This window comes from Bos indicus x Bos taurus, chromosome 4 (genome assembly GCF_003369695.1).
Source record: "Bos indicus x Bos taurus breed Angus x Brahman F1 hybrid chromosome 4, Bos_hybrid_MaternalHap_v2.0, whole genome shotgun sequence".
Classification (NCBI taxonomy): Eukaryota; Metazoa; Chordata; class Mammalia; order Artiodactyla; family Bovidae; genus Bos; species Bos indicus x Bos taurus.
In genome coordinates, this window is record NC_040079.1 from 16181747 (window position 1) to 16202099 (window position 20353).

General features: G+C 44.4%; 1 protein-coding gene across 2 annotated transcripts in view; it reads left to right on the plus strand.

The window, feature by feature from the left end:
• Nucleotides 1-1628: 1628 nt before the first annotated feature.
• KDM7A (lysine demethylase 7A) overlaps nucleotides 1629-20353 on the plus strand; it is a 79630-nt gene continuing 60905 nt past the window's right edge. Inside the window, exon 1 of one of the 2 annotated variants that reach the window (XM_027538847.1) lies at nucleotides 1629-1906. In XM_027538847.1, the coding sequence (XP_027394648.1) occupies nucleotides 1713-1906 (194 nt within the window). In that variant the 5' untranslated portion in view covers nucleotides 1629-1712. Of the gene's footprint in view, nucleotides 1907-7350; nucleotides 7422-20353 lie in introns of those variants that run through there. The other variant, XM_027538848.1, reaches the window with a different exon arrangement.

The window sequence follows — 20353 nt, forward strand, 5'->3', positions numbered from 1 at the left end:
AAACAGGTTTCAGACTCATTCACTCTGTGGTCAACTCTGACTTCCAGGTGTTTCTTTTCATGCAAAATATGAGACAAGCAATGGTGTGGTAGAAAAGGGACTGGAATCAAGAAACTTAAAAACTTTAGTTCAAGCCCAGATCTGAGACTTTAAGCAAGTTAATTGCTTTCCTCAATTATAAAAAGGTTAGACTAGGTATCAGTGATTCTCTGCCTTGGGCTGAGTGAGATGGCAGCTACAGGTTTTTTTAAAAAATTTTTTTAATCAATGATAGATATGCCTTCGAAATGTAGCTGTGAACATCTGTTCCCATAATTCCTATATACATACATATATATAATTTTACTGAAGTATAGTTAAAATGGGCTTCCCTGGTGGTTCAGAGGGTAAAGCGTCTGCCTGTAATGCCGGAGACCCAGGTTTGATCCCTGGGTTAGGAAGATCCGCTGGAGAAGGAAATGGCAACCCACTCCAGTACTCTTGCCTGGAAAATCCCATGGATGGAGAAGCCTGATAGGCTACAGTCCATGGTATCGCAAAGAGTCGGACACGATAGTTAAATTACAATATTCCATAATTCTTAACATCCCTTCCAACTCGCCTAATTATGATACCAAGGCAATCCATTTCTATTGGATGTTAGCTGTTTTTATTATCAATCTAATCTTTCATTCAAAAATATTTATTAGTGGCCTATTATCTGCCAAGTCTCGTATTACCGTTTTTCTAATAGTCCCTTTGCGACGTGTCACTGTCACTTAGAACTTTATTCCTGTTTTCCAAACTTGGAACTCATCTAAGTATTCGCATCTAAGTCGTGTTGTTTATAAGCACGTCAGCTTCCTCTCCGGTCCTCTCTCCACCCACCACATTTCAAGACTGGTTCCTCTGGGCTCCCAGATATTAGATGAATTCCTCTTGGGAACAACCTCCTTCACCTACCAGTGGCTCCATCAACACTACATTCCTGGCTGGTCGGTGGGAATTCGGGTGGGACGTTTTTGGAAGTTTGAATGACTCCCCAGCACACTCCTGCCCCTCGGCAGGACTTAAGCAGACCATTGTGCTGTTAACCCTCGGCTCGGACCCGCGGTTAATTGATTTAAGATACTCCCGACGTCTGGAGGTGGCCCCGGAGGGGCTTTAATTTCCTCGGGTCCAGGGTCTATGGCACAGACATAGCGCGCCGCTTTCCACTGCGCAGGAACTTCCCTGGCCTCCGCGGTCACTCAGAAATGCCGGAGCCGGCCGTTCGCACGCACCCGCCGCCCTCCTCCCGGGGCCGCGCGCCCCGCGCCGCCGCGCCGCCGCGCCGCCGCGCGTGTCCTCAGGGAGCCTCTGCTTCCCTCCGCCTCCCCCGCCCCGCGTGCCCTTCAGCGAGTCTCCCTCCGCCCGGCCGACGCGAGCGGAGCGGGCACGCGCGCCGGGCGGCAGAACGACGTGCGCGACACGCGCGGCCCCGCGCGGAGCGCCGGAAGGAGCCGGGCTCGGTCGCGGCGTGCGCGCGCCGCCGCCCGCCGCCCGCCCCCTCCGGGCCCGGCTGCGGCCTCGCGCGCGCGCGCACTGAGACGCCGCCGCCGCCGCCGCCGCCGCCGCCGCCGCGGCTGCTGCTCCGGCTGCTGCAGGAGGCGGCGCTGGCTGGCGGCTGCGCTCGCTCCAGTCTGCAAGCGGAGCAGCGAGCGAGCGTGTGTGTGTGTGTGTGTTTTTTAAAGATGGCCGGAGCGGCGGCGGCGGTGGCCGCGGGAGCAGCAGCTGGAGCCGCCGCGGCAGCCGTGTCGGTGGCGGCTCCGGGCCGGGCCTCGGCAGCCCCGCCGCCCCCGCCGGTGTACTGTGTGTGCCGGCAGCCGTACGACGTGAACCGCTTCATGATCGAGTGCGATATCTGCAAGGACTGGTTCCACGGCAGGTAAATAAACCCCCTCCAGCCCCGCCGCCGCCGCCGCCGCCGCCGGCCACCGGCCAACCGCCGCCGTCGCCGCGCCGGCCGCTCGCGCCGCCGGCCGCCCGGCCGCCGCACCGCACCGAGCGCCGAGGGGCCCGGGTGCCGAGCCCCCCGGCCCGGGCAGCGGGGCGCGCGGGGCCCCGGGCTCGCCGGGCGCCCGGCGGGCTTAGATGGGGCTGGTGGGATCGCCCGGCCGGCCGAAGAGTCGCCACAACAAACGGGAACAAAGGGGACCGGCTGAGAAGTTGGCAGGGGGGGTACCAGGGCGAGGGGACGCGGCCGGGGCAGGCGCCAGCGGAGGCGGCGGGCGGAGCGCCGGCCCGGCCCGGCCCGCCGCGCCCGCAGCCCGGCCGCCGCCCCGCCCGGCCGGGACTCCCGGCCCGGAGTCGCCACCCGGCCGGCCGCCCTGCCCGACCGGCCGCCGCTCTTTCCTTCCGGGCGGCGAGCGGCCGGCCCCGGCCCGGGGGTCTCCAGAAATTGCCCTCCTAGCCTCCGCCGCCCGCCCGCCCTCGGGTCGCGGTCGCGCCCCCTTCCCCGGGCTTTTTATCAAACTTCCTCGGCCGTGGGGCGCTGGGACGGGGGCGTCGGCAGCGCCGGCCCGGCGGGGCTCCAGCGGAGTAAACAGAGCAACAGATGAGGAGGCACTTGCGGGGACTCGAGAGAGATGCCAGTCGGAAGTTCGGGTCGGGGGTCCCGGGCGGAACGGCGGGGCGGCTCGGGTCTCGGCCCCCAGCCGCCGGAGCGGCTCAGCCCGTCCCGGCGGGGGTGGAGCGGATGGAGTGGGCAGCGGGGCCCGAAGGGACAGCCTCGCACCCCCAACCCCCCGCGGCCGCCCCCGCGCCGCGGCTCAAACTTTGTTACAAAGAGTGAAATGTCCCCAATCGCCCGAGGGGACGGCGACCGGGGGCCGGCGACCGAGGGGCCAGCGCCCGGGGGGCCTGGGGCGGGCGAACTTTGCCCGGCCGGTGGGGACTTCGGGGCGGGTGGCGGGGGCGGCGAACGTCGCCCTCTGCCTCGGCCGCCGCCTGTGTCTCAGGTTTGACGTTTGTGAGAGCTCGGGCCGCCCCCGCCGCCGAGCCGCCGACTCGTGTGTTTTGTAATCAAAGTGTGAGGCTAATAAAGGGCGGCGCCACAGCCTCTTGACTCCGGCGTGGGAGGGATTCGCAGGCATTTAAACAAAGAAACTAGTTGAGGTTGGGCTCCCCAAGTCCTTATTTGGGTGTTGTGGCAAGGCCTGCGGTCACTTTTAGGTGAAGCAGGTTTCCCGAGCCCCGTTTCGGGGTGTTTCTGGGCGAGAGTACGCTCGCGGGTAATAGCAGATATGGTGACTGTGATTGTAGGAAGTGTCCTTTGATTGACAGCAGGACATTTAAATACAGCCTCCACTACCCCCCCTCCCCAATTTTGCAGAAACACTACACGACCAGGCCAGATGTCTTAGTCTCCCTCTACTGGCCCTGGGAGAGAAAACCAGTTCACTTACAGCGTTCCTGTCAGTGTTGAGCGCTAGGTACGGTTAGTTTTACTTAATTTTCAAGTACAGCTAGTTTTACTTGATCCGTTTTCAGGTTGCCTAATTCTGACAGCAACAATAGAAGGAGAGTAAAACCAACAAATTGTCAAGGTAAAAGTAAGACAGGGTCCTCGCTTTGTATAGCAGATCCTCTTTTCACAGTCTGGTATATGCTGGGAGTGTTATTACAGCGTGCCGCTTGTAGTTAAAAACAAATTCTCTAAAGTTCTTTTTCGTTACTTGGAACCGATGCTTTTCCTATATTTTGGTTGTACGTAAAACTGAAATAGGAAGATACAAGTCTTGCCAGTTCTCTCTCTATATCCTCTTTTCCCATCGTACGCAACCAGAATAGAGATGATCCAGAAATCCAGGTTCCGTGCAGAATAAATCCCGAATCCCTGGTGATTATGCAAATACTTATTTTTTCAAAGAACTGTTTTAGCTGCATAAGAAATTTATCCTGTTGTACAATGTAGAGGCTTGATAGGTTAATAAATTTTAGACTGGAATTTTATTTATCTTAAGTAACACTATAACCGTGAAAAGCTGCAGGTAGTTTATGAGGACTCTTGTTAATACATTTAAGTGTTAAATTTGTAAACAGAAAAGGTTGAAGGGAAAACAGAGGGCGTGTATGAAGGAGGGAGAGCAAGGGTGTGGGCTGCTTTGTCACACGAATTTGTGTGACTTTGTATTTGTGGAGATGACTTTGAAAAATGTTTTTTTTGAACCCAGGGCTTTTTTGACCAGCAGTCCTTGAGAACTTAATGTGATTCAGATGTCAAAAGTTAGAAAATTTAGTGATACATAATGCCCTACAGTGCAAAAGCAGTATCTCATTAACAAGTTTAACTCAATGAAATATTGGTAATTTGGGGTCCATATGTTTTTCTTGTAATCAATATTTACTCTGTTTATTGTACCACAAGTGAATGGTTTATTGAACACAGCAAAATGTTCTTATGTATTATTAAACAGATGTCATTTGCTTGTGTGAGAATTGGCCCCTAAAATACCATGGTGTATCTTTAATCCTGGAGAAGGAAATGGCAACCCACTCCAGTAGTCTTGCCTGGAGAATCCCATGGACAGAGGAACCTCGTGAGCTACAGTCCATGGGGTTGCAAGAGTGGAACACGACTGAGCAGCTAAGCTTCAGATCAGATCAGTCGCTCAGTCGTGTCCGACTCTTTGCAACCCCATGAATGGCAGCACTCAAGGCCTCCCTGTCCATCACCAACCCCCGGAGTTCACTGAGACTCACGTCCATCGACTCATTGATGCCATCCAGCCATCTCATCCTCTGTCGTCCCCTTCTCCTCCTGCCCCCAATCCCTCCCAGCATCAGAGTCTTTTCCAATGAGTCAACTCTTCGCATGAGGTGGCCAAAGTACTGGAGTTTCAGCTTTAGCATCATTCCTTCCAAAGAAATCCCAGGACTGATCTCCTTCAGAATGGACTGGTTGGATCTCCTTGCAGTCCAAGGGACTCTCAAGAGTCTTCTCCAACACCGCAGTTCAAAAGCATCAATTCTTCGGTGCTCAGCCTTTTTCACAGTCCAACTCCTATCTTTAATCCCCATGTTCAACTTTCCTTTGGTTTCTAGGGATGGTCCGTCTGCAGAAGAGAAAGAAAGCATAGGAGAATGGATACAGAGGATTTTCTCTACTTGGAAAACTTCTTGATACTTTTATTTTTTCAAGTAGAAAAAATTTTTTTAATCTCAAGGAGTCAGTGAATTTTGGTATAAATTTGGGTTTACTCTGTCTGGGGTTCCTGGCATCTGGAAATCCAAAAAAGGTTTTGCCCTAAATTATCCTGACTGGGAAGACCTTCCTTGAGGCTTTTCAGTCAGGCATGAGGTCAGATTGAACCAGCTTCCTCCAGGTTTGGGGCTTTTGAACTTTGATTGCATCCTTAGTGTTTAGGAATTCCTGTTCCTCAAGTCTACCTAAGCATTTTCCGTAAGTAAGAGGGAAAAAGAATATGGGTCCAGGGAGGAAAAGAATATGGGTCCAGGGTACAACCAATAATTGATACCCTGGGGGTGGTGAGCTGAGGAATTAACAGGACTTTCCTGGGCAGGTTCCTTCCAACCTGGAGATGGAGTTCTTTCTCTGAGTCCTTAGTGGAAGTAAGACAATGGAGAACTTTCTTGACAATGCCCTTCCCCCTAATCTCTAGGCTAGATGTCTTTCCATAGTGCTTTAATATCGTCCTATGCAGAATTGAGGAAATGGCAACCCACTCCAGTACTCTTGCCTGGAAAATCCCATGGACGGAGGAACCTGGTAGGCTACAGTCCATGGGGTCGCTAAGAGTTGGACACGACTGAATGACTTCACTTTTCGCTTATGCAGAATTGCATCATTGCCCTAATTCAGTTGTATTATAATGTCTTTTCTCTCCCCGTTATAATGTAAATACCTTTATTTACTAGTCTTGTTAGTCACATATTCATTTTAACGTTTAAGGTATAGGTATGTACTTTAAAAAATAAAACTTGAAAAAAAAAACTGGGAATTTCTATTATGCATTCTACTGTTTCCTATCATTTATCGATGTTTACTTTTTCCTATATCTTTAATGTTCTTGAAAAACATTTTCAGTGGCTGCGCAGAGGTTAATTTCATGGAAGTACAGTGCATTTCAAAATCATCCCCTCTTGTTAGTTTTTTACTTTGTTTACGACTCTTGTATTTCTTAATGATGGATGGTTGACAGTCTTCTAAACAAACCAATTGTGAACATTTCTAATCATTTCCTTAGAATAAGTCAAATGAGTTAACATGTAAAACACTTAGAAGACGATCTGGACCATGTAAATATTCAATAAGAAATTTCCTTGAAGTAGCATGATTAGTCACAGGGCATAGATATTTTTAGGCTTCTTGTGCCTATTTTGCCAGATTGTCTTCCAGAAAGGTTATTTCAGTTTATACTCTTACTCCCTGCCCACTTTTCCTGGATTCTCACTAAGGTATTATTATTATTAACCATTACCACCCCCTCCCGCAAAAAATCCTCAAACAGAAATGTTGCATTCTGCAGATAATGTAATATTTCCACCAAATGACATACCTATGAACCCAGAAAACCATTCATGGCAGTGCTGCTCCTATTATCCCCAAATGGGAACAGCTTAAATATCATCAATACTTGATTGTATAAATTGTGGCATACTCATAAAATTGAATGCTACTTAGCCTTAAAGAAGGATTGTACTCCTGATGTGTGCAATGATGGGTGGATCCCATGGATATAAAGTTGAACAAAGGAAGACAGGTTTGATTCTACTTCTGTGAAGTTTAAGTGCAGGCATAATTGGGTGATAGAAGTCAGACTGGTACTTACCTCTCCAGGCGTGTTTCCTGAGAGGAGGCGGAAGGGAGCTTCGGAGGTGCAGGAACTGTTCTGTATCTTGGTCATGGGTGTATACAGGTGGAAAAGTTCACAGATCTGCATGCATGTTGGAGATTTTTTAAAACTTAATTACACTTCAAATATTAAAATGAAAAGTATAAAAAAATAAAAAATTTGCCACTTTGCATCTAATTCTCACTGTAACCTTGCTGGATAAGTGTTGTTATTATCTCCATTTTACAGATGAGGAGTCTGAGGGTTGAGAGGTCAGTAACTTCCCCAGGGTTGCAGAGCTAGAATGTCATAGAGTGAGGTCTGAACTCTGCCTCTGTCCTGGGGTGGCGGGTGTGCTGGGGTGGTGGTGTAGGTAAACAGATGTGACATGGTTCCATAGAAATATATCTGTAAACATCTTCCTTATTTTTCTTTATTACAATTATTTTCTGGGGCATACATAGCCAACACATAGTATTTTGTGATTTTATTTCATCTCTTGTTCCTGACACAGGGGATTGCCTCTTGGGTTTTATCAAGTATGCTGTTGGCTTTGGCCCAATTTGCAGTATGCCTGGCGCTGTTCTTGGTGCTAGAAATATAGTGGTGAGTAAAGCAAAGTCCTTGGTGTCCTGTAACATATTCTATGGAAATGGCAACCTGCTCCAATATTCTAGCCTGGGAAATCCCATGAACAGAGGAACCTGGTGGGCTACCGTCTGTGGGGGTGCAGAGAATCAGATACAACGGGGCACACATGCACAGGGGTGGTGGGGAGGTGGGACAGATGAATAAATACACAGGACAAAAGAGTGTTTAGTGCTGTGAAGAAAAATTGAGTTAGAAAAAGGACTGGGAGTAGTATAAGTCTGCATTCATATGGTGTGATTATGGAAGGCTTTGAGAAAGACATTGGAATGCTGAAAAATGTTGGATTTCACTCGGAGCAAATAGTCAAATATTTTGAGTGGAGGAATACACCATTTGCCTTAACCTTTAAAAGATTCACTGTGGCTGCTACATGGAGAAAAGACTGGAGAGAGGGGAGGTAAAGGGGACAGGCAGACGAGTAAGAAAGCCATCGTGATAGTCCAGGTGAGAGATGATTTAGGATGTTTGAGTGGGTTTTGGTAATTTACACAGGTCATATATTAATTTTTATTCCTGAAGTTTGAATGAATGAAGAGCCTGGTTTGTGGGGATAGAAGTATGTTACCAAGAATAATGCTGTTGGATAGGAAGGAGTTTCCCAGCTACTCACTGTGGAGTCCTGGGAACTTACTCAAACACTTGAACTGAATGCATCACCAGCGCTAGGCGCTGTTCTAACTGCGTTAGCTTTGTTAACTAACTCATCTAATTCTCACTGTAACCTTGCTGGATAAGTGTTGTCGTTATCTCCATTTTACAGATAAGGAGTCTGAGGGTTGAGAGGTCAGTAACTTACCCATGGTTGCAGAGCTAGGAGGTCATAGAGCTAGGTCTGAACTCTGCCTCTGTCCTGGGGTGGCGGGTGTGCTGGGGTGGTGGCACAGGTAAACAGATGTGACATGATTCCATAGAAATATATCTGTAAACATCTTCCTTATTTTTCTTTATTGCAATTAATTTCTGTGGCATAAATAGGTTTAAAATAATCGTAACTGCCTTGGGAATAAAACAGTTACTTGAAAATTTTTATAATTAATTCTGTTTCATCCTTCTTATAATGGACTTCTTATTGGAGTGTATTTTGATTTTTCTTAATGTCAAGGTTGGAAATTTTAAAATTGGTTTTATATACATTTCTGCTTAATGATCAAGTCTTTTAGTATTAAAAACATACTACGTGAACATGTATCATCTCCCTGTAAGAGACAAAAAGTCTATTTATTGAATTTCTCTACATTTTTTTTTGTTTTGACAGTTTATTGTAGAAGAAAATATGAAGAAAATATATGAGTATTTTCTTCATATGTTTCACTTACAATAGTAATTATGCATACACGCTCAGTGTTGCTTTTTGAACGAAAATATGTTGTGAAATGGAGTCATACAATGCTTAGTGACACTAACATATAGTTCTTCCATCAAGCTTTAAACAATTTTAAACCGTTAGTTTGGGGGCAGATTTCTGCTTGGTTTGCTCTCATATCTCGTGTTCTTAGGCATGAAATTGAGTTTACTGATCACCAAGGGGAAGAGTGCCTTTATATTTGATGATCTGATGTGGTGGAGCTCAAGAATAAGAATAGAACAGGTGTAAGGGAATTTGATTATAAAGCGAGCTTTGGCTGGTTTGAGCAGTTGAAACACCACAATAATTTGCACAGCTTTTGAGCAGTAGGTCAGTTCTGATGTTGCAGTTGCTACCAAGTGTGTCTAATTCTTTTTGGAAGTTATGTTTTATTGTTGTAGTGATTGCTTACTTACTTTTATATTAATACTAATTACAGTGTGAGTTAGTGGTAACTTCTCTGCTTTTTGTATGTATTTGTGTGAGCCCTGGTTCCTTGTATTGGAGAATGGTTGGTAGAAACCAAGGTCTGGCACTTGGTGGACTCATTACTTCCAGGCCTTCTCAGTGGACAGAGCTAGGAAATACTCCAGTCACACACATGCCCACACATATTTGTGTTTGCATCTGTCTATCTGTATTAAGACTCTAAAATTTTATACCTTTGATTCTAATTGAACATCACAGAGTTCATTTTAACCTTCCCCTTTCCTTACTTATAACTTTGTTGACTAACAGAGATGCGGCTCTCATTATCTACAATATATAATTTACTTATTTCTTCAATCCTAGTGTATACATAAAGTACATAAAATAGTTCTCAAATTGCTAACCTGTATACTTCTGAGAAATGCAGTTTGCTAAGTAGATTCTAGTATCTGTTTAGTGGTTTTGTTTTTTTTTTTGTCTTTAGCTTTATAGCCTTATATCTAGGCAGAAGACTGTTTTCCAAAGTTACCTTAGTTCTTTTCTTCTACTTTAGTGTGTTATTTATTTGTAACGTGGTTAGGTTTATTTGTTGCGCTTCCCTTGTGGCTCAGCTGGTGAAGAATCTGCCTGCAACGTGGGAGACCTGGGTTCGATCCTTGGGTTGGGAAGATCCCCTGGAGAAGGGAAAGGCTACCCACTCCAGTTTTCTGGCCTGGAGAATTCCATGGACTGTATAGTCCATGCAGTCGCAAGGAGTCGACATGGCTGAGCCGAGCGACTTTCACTTAGGTTTATTTGTTACTGTTATATTGCATTCTGGATTCCTCCTCTGTCCTGGTTGGTTTTAATTGTTGGTTTGTATTTTGAGAATGTGAAACATGACTGTGGTTCTAAGAAGCCAGAAGTTATTTGAAAAGGTATACTCAGAAATGTCAATGCCCCCTTCACTCCTCCTGCCCCTCCCTGTCCCCCATCTTCCCTGTCCCCATGAATAATCAGTCTCTTTCCGTGTGAAGTCTTTTGTTTGTTTTCTCACAAAACAAGCAGATCTATGTGTATTTTCTCACATCTGCTTTTTTTTTTTTTTACACAAAGTGTATCATACAACAAATACTCTCTGCTTTTTTTTTGTTTTTCTTTGACAGTGTATACTGGAAACCACTCATGTCACTTTGGGGAGCTCTTCTTTATTCCTTTTAGCAGCTGTATGGTACTCCTCTGTGTGGATACACCCTGATCTGTTTATCCATTTTCTTGTGTGGGCATCTAGGTGGTCTTTATGATTACAGTAATGAGTAACGGTCTGCGTATATATTTTCGTTTTAATGGAAGTGTATCTCCAGGTTAGATCGCAGGTAGAGCCTAGAAGTAGAATTTTACTTGGTCAACAATGAGTGCACGGTTTTGTCAGGTTCACCAGAGTCCTCTCCTGAATGCTTGGGCTAGTTCTTGTTCCCACCGTCAGTATAGGAGAGTGCCACTTTCTCCACATTCTTGGCATCCAGACCTGTTGTCATATTTTTAATCTTTGCCAATCTAAGAGGTGAAAAATGGTATTCATGGTTTTATTTGCATATCTCTAAAAATTACAGATGAATTTGAACAGTTTTTCATGGGACTCGGGGCCATTTTCTTTTTCCTTTTTTTTTTTTTTTAAGAATCATCTGTTTATATATTCTGAGAGCCCCAAGCATGGTTAACGGAAACCAGTTGAATGTTAAGATTCTTTCAGTGCGTTGGTTTGTCATTCAGTTGGATGTTGCTAGCCACCACGATGTTCTTGGCTTTGATTTTAATTTTTTTTTTTTTTAAGGAAATTTCAGACATAAACAGAAATAAACAGAACAGTATAATGGGCTCCCAGATACCGTCACTCCACTTTCAGTTTAGTTCAGTCGCTCAGTCGTGTCTGACTCTTTGCGACCCAATGAATTGCAGCACGCCAGGCCTCCCTGTCCATCACCAACTCCCAGAGTTCACTCAAACCCACGTCCATCTACTCCACTTTAGTGATTAACAATTCATTCATGACCAATCTTGTTTCATTTACCCCTGCCCTTATTTCCCTTGCACTTGGTGTTATTTTTAAGTCAACTTGGGGTATATCATTATATCTGTGACTATTTTAGCATGTATATCTCTTAAGGCCTCTTCTAAGAAAAACTACAATAAATGGTAAATCTTGGTACTTATATTAATAGTTTGCATCAAGGTCCAAGTAAGGTCCATACATTTGATTAGTTGTATCATTGGTTCTCAGCTGGATGGGATGCTGCCTCCCAAGGGACACGAGGCAGTGTCTGGAGACGTTTGTTATTTTGGCAGGGGGTGGGTGGAGTTGTTCCAAGCATGTCATAGGAGAGGGCAGGTATGCTGCTGAACATCATGCACAGAGCAGCCCCGTAAGGAAGAGTTCAGTTCAGTTCAGTTCAGTCGCTCAGTCATTTCTCACTCTTTGCGACCCCATGAATCGTAGCACGCCAGGCCTCCCTGTCCATCACCATCTCCCAGAGTTCATTCAAACTCATGTCCATTGAGTCAGTGATACCATCCAGCCATCTCATCCTCTGCCATCCCCTTCTCCTCCTGCCCACAATCCCTCCCAGCCTCAGGGTCTTTTCCAATGAGTCAACTCTTCCCATGAGGTGGCCCAAGTACTGGAGTTTCAGCTTTAACATCATTCCTTCCAAAGAACACCCAGGGCTGATCTCCTTTAGAATGGACTGGTTGGATCTCCTTGCAGTCCGAGGGACTCTCAAGAGTCTTCTCCAACACCACAGTTCAAAAGCATCAATCAAAAGCGCTCAGCTTTCTTCACAGTCCAACTCTTACATCCATACATGATGACTGGAAAAACCACAGCCTTGAGTAGACGGACCTTTGTTGGCAAAGTAATGTCTCTGCTTTTGAATATGCTATCTAGGTTGGTCATAACTTTTCTTCCAAGGAGTAAGCATCTTTTAATTTCATGGCTGCAGTCACCATCTGCAGTGATTTTGGAGCCCCCCCAAATAAAGTCTGACACTGTTTCCACTGTTTCCCCATCATTTCCCATGAAGTGATGGGACCGGATGCCATGATCTTCGTTTTCTGAATCTTGAGCTTTAAGCCAACTTTTTCACTCTCCACTTTCACTTTCATCAAGAGGCTTTTGAGTTCCTCTTCACTTTCTGCCATAAGGGTGGTGTCATCTGCATATCTGAGGTTATTGATTTTTCTCCCGGCAATCTTGATTCCAGCTTGTGCTTCTTCCAGCCCAGTGTTTCTCATGATGTACTCTGCATATAAGTTAAATAAGCAGGGTGACAATATACAGCCTTGACAAACTCCTTTTCCTATTTGGAACCAGTCTGTTGTTCCATGTCCAGTTCTAACTGTTGCTTCCTGACCCGCATATAGGTTTCTCAAGAGGCAGGTTAGGTGGTCTGGTATTCCCATCTCTTTCAGAATTTTCCACAGTTTATTGTGATCTACACAGTTAGCTAGTCCTAAATGTCAATAGTCCTGCTGTTGGAAAACCCTGATTTGTCGGTTTTGCTCATGTTTCTCTTTTTTCCTTTGCTATTTATTTCTTACAGAAAGTGGTTGTTTATCCACTTTCTGGGTTTTGCTTATTACATCCCTGTAGTATCTCTCAACATGTTCCTCTCTTCCCTGTAAATTGATAGTTGGAGCTAGAAGATCTTGATCCGATTTCAGGTATTTTTTCCCCGCAAGAGTATTTTATGAATGGATGATATAGTCTTCTATCAGGAGGCATGAAATGTCTGGTTGTTCCTATTTTTGTTATGTTTGCTGCCATTGGTCAATGCCAGTATCCGTTCATTTGTTCATTAGCAGTTGCAAAATGATATTTTAATTACAAAATTTCTTCTTCATTTATTAGCTGGAGTACTTTTATAATGAGAAAACTTCCTTTTGTCTACTCCTTTGGTTACCTAGTGGTACCATTTATATAGGAGAGGCAGATTTAAATGCTTGATTCTTTCCCTTAATCACTAGTTTTGAAATTAATTGGCTCATTAGCATCTTCTATTGGTTATTAAAGGAAAAAAATCAATGTATAATATGTATTAGTTTTGAGCAATGTGAAGTAAAATGATGACTCTTAAAAAAGGTCCATGTCTACTTTGACCACATAACTTGTAACTAAAAAAAAAACCTCCAAAATCTGGTAAGCAATTCAAGCAATATAGAAAGATTAAAAAAATGAAAAGTGGAAGTTTCTTGTCTCCTTCCTATAGTCCCCTTTCCCCAGTGGGAAATCCCATTAACAATTTTGAATTTCTATCCAGATGGAAGGGGTCATATGGTATACATGGTTTTGTACCTTGTTCTTCTTAATTTTTAATAATATTCCAGTGGTCTAGGAGAGCTTTTCACATCAGCATATACAGATATCTCATGCTTTTTAATGGCTGCATAGAATTCCATTCTGTGGATTTACTATAATTTACCTGGTTCTCTGTTGATGAATTCTTCAGCTGGTTTCTCTCTCTCTTTTTTTTTTTAGTACTTAACAGTGCTGCGATGTATATGTATATATTTTTGTGTTTATCTTTATTCTTGATAAGCATTTAGGTACATTCTTAAGTTCCTAGCATTATACATTCTGAAATCATTTTTAGCTGTGAAAGTCGCTCAGTTGTGTCTGACTCTTTGTGACCCCATGGACTATACAGTCCATGGAATTCTTTAGGCTAGAATACTGCAGTGGGTAGCCTATCCCTTCTCCAGGGGCTCTTCCCAACCCAGGAATCGAACTGGGGTCTTTTGCATTGTAGGCAGATTCTTTACCAGCTGAGCTACCAGGGAAGCCCACTTTTTTAAAGCTGTAACTCTGTTTAAAATTTATTTTCTTCCATCAGCAGATGAATGGATAAGAAAGCTGTGGTACATATACACAATGGAGTATTACTCAGCCATTAAAAAGAATACATTTGAATCAGTTCTAATGAGGTGGATGAAACTGGAGCCTATTATACAGAGTGAAGTAAGCCAGAAGGACAAACACCAATACAGTATACTAACGCATATATATGGAATTTAGAAAGATGGTAACGATAACCCTGTATACGAGACAGCAAAAGAGACACTGATGTATAGAACAGGCTTATGGACTCTGTGGGAGAGGGAGAGGGTGGCAAGATTTGGGAGAATGGCATTGAAACATGTGAAATGTCATGTATGAAACGAGATGCCAGTCCAGGTTCAATGCACGATGCTGGATGCTTGGGACTGGTGCACTGGGACGACCCAGAGGGATGGTATGGGGAGGGAGGAGGGAGGAGGGTTCAGTATTTTATATTTATTTTTTAATTAATAAAAAAAAGAAAAAAAATTTATTTTCTAAAGAGACTTTTGATTGACAGAAAGGGTAAGGAGCACTTGAAGTGAAATACAAGTTTGATAAACATACTAACTATGCAAATGTAAGATACTTTTTTATCGGGGCTGTAAGTTGCATTCATCTGATAATTCTAATACATCAAAAATCATTGTTAGAGGAAACACAATGACATATCCAATTTTCATTTTAGGGGTAGGGGGAAGTAAAACTTTCAGAATGCTTTGTGGAGAAGTGTTAAACTTCTCTTCCTTTGGAAAGTGGAAGTGTTTTCCTTGAGCTCAAAACACAGGATTTCAAACATAATATCAACTTGTGTTTATCAGTAATCATAGCAGTCTGATATCGTGTGCGATAAATTATGAAACTGCAGAAGCTGGGGAAAGCTATGCCATTGTAGATAATTTGGTGGTTTTGTATGCACAAAAGCTATTCGCAGATGAGTGGTCCTGTTTGACAAATAAATTGGGACATAGTCCACTGTGGTTCTTTTGATTTATGATACTTAAATATTAATAAATGTAAAAAAGAAAATTAAATGGCCCTGGACATCTGTCTGGAAGTCCTGGAGATACTTACACTGCCCAGAAATCTCTGTAACAAGTATGGGGCAAAAGGCATCTTTTGAAGCAGAGACTTTGTGGATGGTTCCCATCGATGACTTGGGAAGCTTTCTGTGGTGGCCGGCCGCATGGGCACCTTCTCTCCAGAGCCTCGTGGGTTCCCAGGACTTTGCTCTTGTCTGTGGCCTCCCTCAGAGCCTCACTGGTCACACACGCTGCGCCATAGACATGTGGCCAGTCTTTTTCATGTCACTGCTTCATGAAGGAGCCTTGGGATGTAAGCTGTCTGCAGATTAGAGGAATTGGAGCTTTTTTACTTAATTTAACTTGTCACAGGTCTGACTCATATTCCTCTTACATTTTTCCTATTTTAAGGCCGGCTTTCTGTGTGTCTGGTTCTTGAAGTCACTTTCCTTTTTTTTGCTGGCCTGTCCTTATTTTCTGCATATCGGAGGATCAACATTTCCTTCGATGCCATGGTTACGGGGAGAGCAGAGTCCCTTCTGTTTGATTCAGGGACTTCTCTCCTCATGTCCACTTTTCCAGCCATCCAGATGCCAAGTAGTCCGCGCTGGGCTCTGCTTGCCTTATTTTCCTCTTCTCTGCTCTCCCCTTGTGGGAGGAGAGCTCAGATTCCCGGCCCTGAGCTTGGGTTCTCATTCCTTGAAACCCTGTTGGAAGTGATGAGCGTTTGGAAGCTCCACAGCCTTTCACACACCCTCTCCCCCAGGATTGCCTCGCTGGGGGCTGCCTTTCCCTTCAGGAGTGTCACCCAGCGGCTCTCTCCACTTACCTCCTGTCAGCTGCACGGTGCTTTGTTTTTGGCCTGCCGGGCTGCTGCATGATGCATTCACTGGTTTCGGTGCTTTGAGAGGTTCTCTGTTTCTTTGGACAGGACGGAGGAAGACTGTGGCACAAGTTTCTTAAAACTTAAGGATCAAGTGATGTTAAGATATGCATGATTTTTCGTCTCTCTTCACCACATCAGTGATTTTTGGTTTCCTTACCACTGTCACATTTCAAGCTTTCATTGACCACCATCATGGTTTCTGCCACATCTGCATAGCAATTGTACTGTTTACTTAATATTTTTCCTTAAAACTACTTTAAATGGATTTTGGTTTTTTAAATTTAATTTTGTCCTTAACAGTGGTATCTGTTAAATCCTGTGTTTGCAGTGCTTACTCCATATTTTAATAGTTGTGAGAAAAGATATATTTATTGAGATAAAGAGGCGTTATCATCTAAAATGCTTATGTGTAAGATTGTCAGAAGGGTGATGGTGATTGCCGAAAGGATAATACAGACACAGGTAAAGGATACAGGTTTTGCTAATGGAAGTAAAAGATTGAAGAATTTAACCAAATGAGAATGGCTCTGTAAAGCGGAAGGCTCTGCAGAATTCGTCCCATTGGCAGGACAAGCTAACCTGGACTTCAGTTCTCATACTGATGTCCTGTTGCCAATGACGGTGCCATCCAGGAACTGGATCCCATCAGGCTCAGCCATTCTGACGGTGTTGACCATGCTAGGGGCCTATGGGTTCCTCTCTGTTTTAATGGTGACCTTGCCTGCCCAGCAGTGTGAGTAACTACTCACAGCCTCAGCACATTCCTCTGTATTTATGGCAAGATTGGATGACTTGTAGATCAGCTGCTCAGGCGGGCCATTTTTCTAGCAGACTTCAAGCCTGCTTGAAATCTATTCATTCAGGTATGCATAATGGTACACTTCGGTAGACCTTGAAGTAGATTAATAAAATGTAGCTAAAGGGTTTGTACACACCCACAGAAAGAAGGGATCCTTACATGATGAAAAGTAGTTTATCTGTTCTGTCAAAATAGTATATATTCTTCAAATAAGTGACACTTTCCCCTTCAGACACTTTTTATTGTAGTCACTGTTTTTGAAGTGTCAGTGCTACACATCTCACATTCAACCATTTGTATGTGAGCCAAAGTTTGCTTTAGTTGGAGAGATCTATTTTCAGAAATAGGAAATTTTCTGGAAATGTAATTTCAGGAAGAAAAGGAAACTGCTAAATCATTGGAGATTATCTGTAGGTGTATTCATTGTAGAAGATCCCATCTCCTTATTCAAGGACTTGACCTCAGCAGTTACCCCCTTCCCCAGTATCATTTTTCCCCTCATTAGTGTGCAAATAATATTTAACTTCATTAAAAAATAAACGATCTGACATTCATCCTTCAGTTGCAGCCTCATTTCTTTTCTCCCTTTGTAGTAAAATTCACCAGAAGAATTCTCTGTATTCGCTGCCTCCAGCTGTGGTTTTTCTTCCCATCTTTCCTTATCTAGTTGAAGTCCGTTCTCTCTGAACCTAGCCTTACTTGGCTTCTGGAAGATCCCTGTTCTGATAGTTCTCAGGCCTCGCTGTCCCGTCCTTCCCCTCATCCTCAGTCCTCATTGCGCTTCCTTCTTATCTCCCTGGTCTTTCGTCACTGGAGTGCCACAGGGCTCATTCCTCAGTAGTTCTCTTTTTCTGACATTTGTCTGGTCTTACCACTTCAGCTTTCATCTGTGTGTGGGTGATCCCTAAATTTTTATCACCTTTGTAGACCTCTTCCCTGAGTTCTCATCTTAAATATGTAATTGCCAACTCAGTATCTCTACTTGGATGAATAGTAAGCATCTGATCCTCTAGTGTGTCTAAAGTGAAACTCCAGATCTGGCTTCCCAGTCAGTCCTACTCTTTCCACCATCCTCTTCATCTCAGTTAATGGCAGTTCCTTTGGGCCAGAATCTTTGGAGTCATCCTCACTTCTTCTCTGGAGAAAGGAATGGCAACCACTCCAGTATTCTTGCCTGGAGAATTCCATGGACAGAGGAGGCTGGCTACAGTCCAAGGGGTCACAGAGTCAGGCTTGACTGAGCGACTAACACTTTCACTTTTCTTCCCGCGTAATCTGCACTGAATTTTCAGCAAAATCCTGTTGGCTCACCTTAAGAATCTCACCGCTTCTCATCATTTCACCTCCCTCTCCTATATAAATTGAGATTATTGCAATAGCCTCCTAACTAGTCCTCCTCCTGCCAACACAGAAACCAGAGAAGGTGCTTTTAAAATGTCAGATCCTGTGACTCTTCTGCTTGAATCCCACTCAGAGCGGAAGCATTCCTGTGGCCCCTAAGACCCAGCAGACTGTCCGGCATCGTCCCCGGCCACTGCTCCTTCGGGCTGTACCAGCCTCATTTCTATCTCCTTCCAGTAAAATGTAAGCTTCGAGAGTGTAGACACTTGGTTTCTTGATTTTATCATTGTTGTGTTTCCAGTGTCCTGAGAGTGCTTTGAATGAGTGAATAGTTGAGCCGTAGAAGGCATTTGGGTTCATTTTACACTGTGTGTTCATCTCCTGATGGAAGGAAAGCAGAGAGTGTCGAGTGCCTGTTTCATCCATGTACCGCACTGTGGCGTACAAACGAATAAGCTAATACGGCTGGTACCTCCACCTGCAGAAATCCCTCTTCATTTTATTTTTGCCTCTTGCTGTCCCTGCATGATCTAATCTCTTCTGCCTTATCCTAGCTTTGTTTTCCTTCCTCGGGTCCCCACCCCCCCCCTTTCCTTAGTGTTTATCCTCCGTCTAGCCATCCCCCACCCCCTAGCCCTCACCACAGATATATAAGTATAGCAGGACACTTTCCTCTTCAGCAGAAAAAAAAAAATCTCTGGAAATTCCCTGGTCATCACCATAATGTCTTTTCTTCATTCAAAAATAGTTCCTGAAGTGCTGCTTTCTCTGTGGAACTTCTCTTAAGATAGCTAAAATATTTTAATCCCTTTTGTCTAAAAGATGATTGCCCTCCTTCCGTCTGCTCCCCGTTTCATTCTTCTGCATCATATCCTGTCTCACAAGGGATTCATGGTAGTGGGCCCAGAGCTGAGGCTGCTCTCAGAGGTGGGACAGAACAGATCTTTATAACCCATCAGCTTTATGTGTGTCTCTGGAACTGATAGGAATGGTTATTTCTCCCTCTTGAGTGTCGCTGAGTTCCCACATGCACAAATCAGTTTTGCATTTCCTCATCAAGTTGGACAACTTTGTCCTTAATCTTTGTTCAGAAATTAAGTATTAACTATTACTTATTGATTGGTAACATTATTAATATTATTTACTTAGTCTGTACCTATTTATGTATAATCACTTTATCGTACATATTTGTGTGTGTGTGTAGCATATGCCTTTATTTTTAAAATTAATTATTTTAATTGGAGGATAATTACAATATTGTGATGGTTTTTTGCTGTATATTGACATGAATCAGCCATGGGTGTACATGTGTCCCCCCATCCTGAGCCCCTTCCCGCCTCCCTCCCCACCCCATCCCTCTGGGTTGTTCCAGAGCACCGGCTTTGAGTGCCCTGCTTCATGCATCCAGCTTGCACTGGTCATCTGTTTCACATATGGTAATGTACATGTTTCAATGCTGTTCTCTCAGATCATCCCCCCTCACCTTCTCCCACATAGTCCTAAAGTCTGTTTTTTACATCCGTGTGTCTTTTGCTGCCTTACTTATAGGATTGTCGTTACTGTCTTTCTAAATTCCATATATACATGTTAATATACAGTTTTTGTGTTTCTCTTTCTTACTGACTTCACTCTGTATAATAGGCTCCAGTTTCATCCACCTCATCAGAACTGACTGAAATGTGTTCCTTTTTATAGCTGAGTAATATTCCATTGTATATATGTACTACAATTTCTTTATCCATTCGTCTGCTGATGGGCACCTAGGTTGCTTCCATGTCCTGGCTATTGTAAACAGTGCTGCAGTGAACATTGGGGTACACGTGTCTCTCTCAGTTCTCGTTTCCTTGGTGTGTACGCCCAGCAGCGGGATTGCTGGGTTGTGTGGCAGTTCTGTTACGTTTTTTAAGAAATCTGCACACTGTTCTCCATAGTGGCTGTACTAGTTTGCATTCCACCAACAGTGTAGGAGGGTTCCCTTTTCTCCACACCCATCATATGTATTTTATGTATGTACTTGTTCATTATTCATCACAGAGAGATTGGAGGAGTAATGGACAGAAGGACGAAGAGCACGGTGAATGTTAAGATGATCATGTGTATACGTACAAAGAGTAACCAAATTCAGTATTGCTGCACATTAGTTTGGCTTGACTACAGTCCACCCAGGTAGCAGGCTCACCTGAACCCCACCCATTTCCCCTGGCTTCTGTATT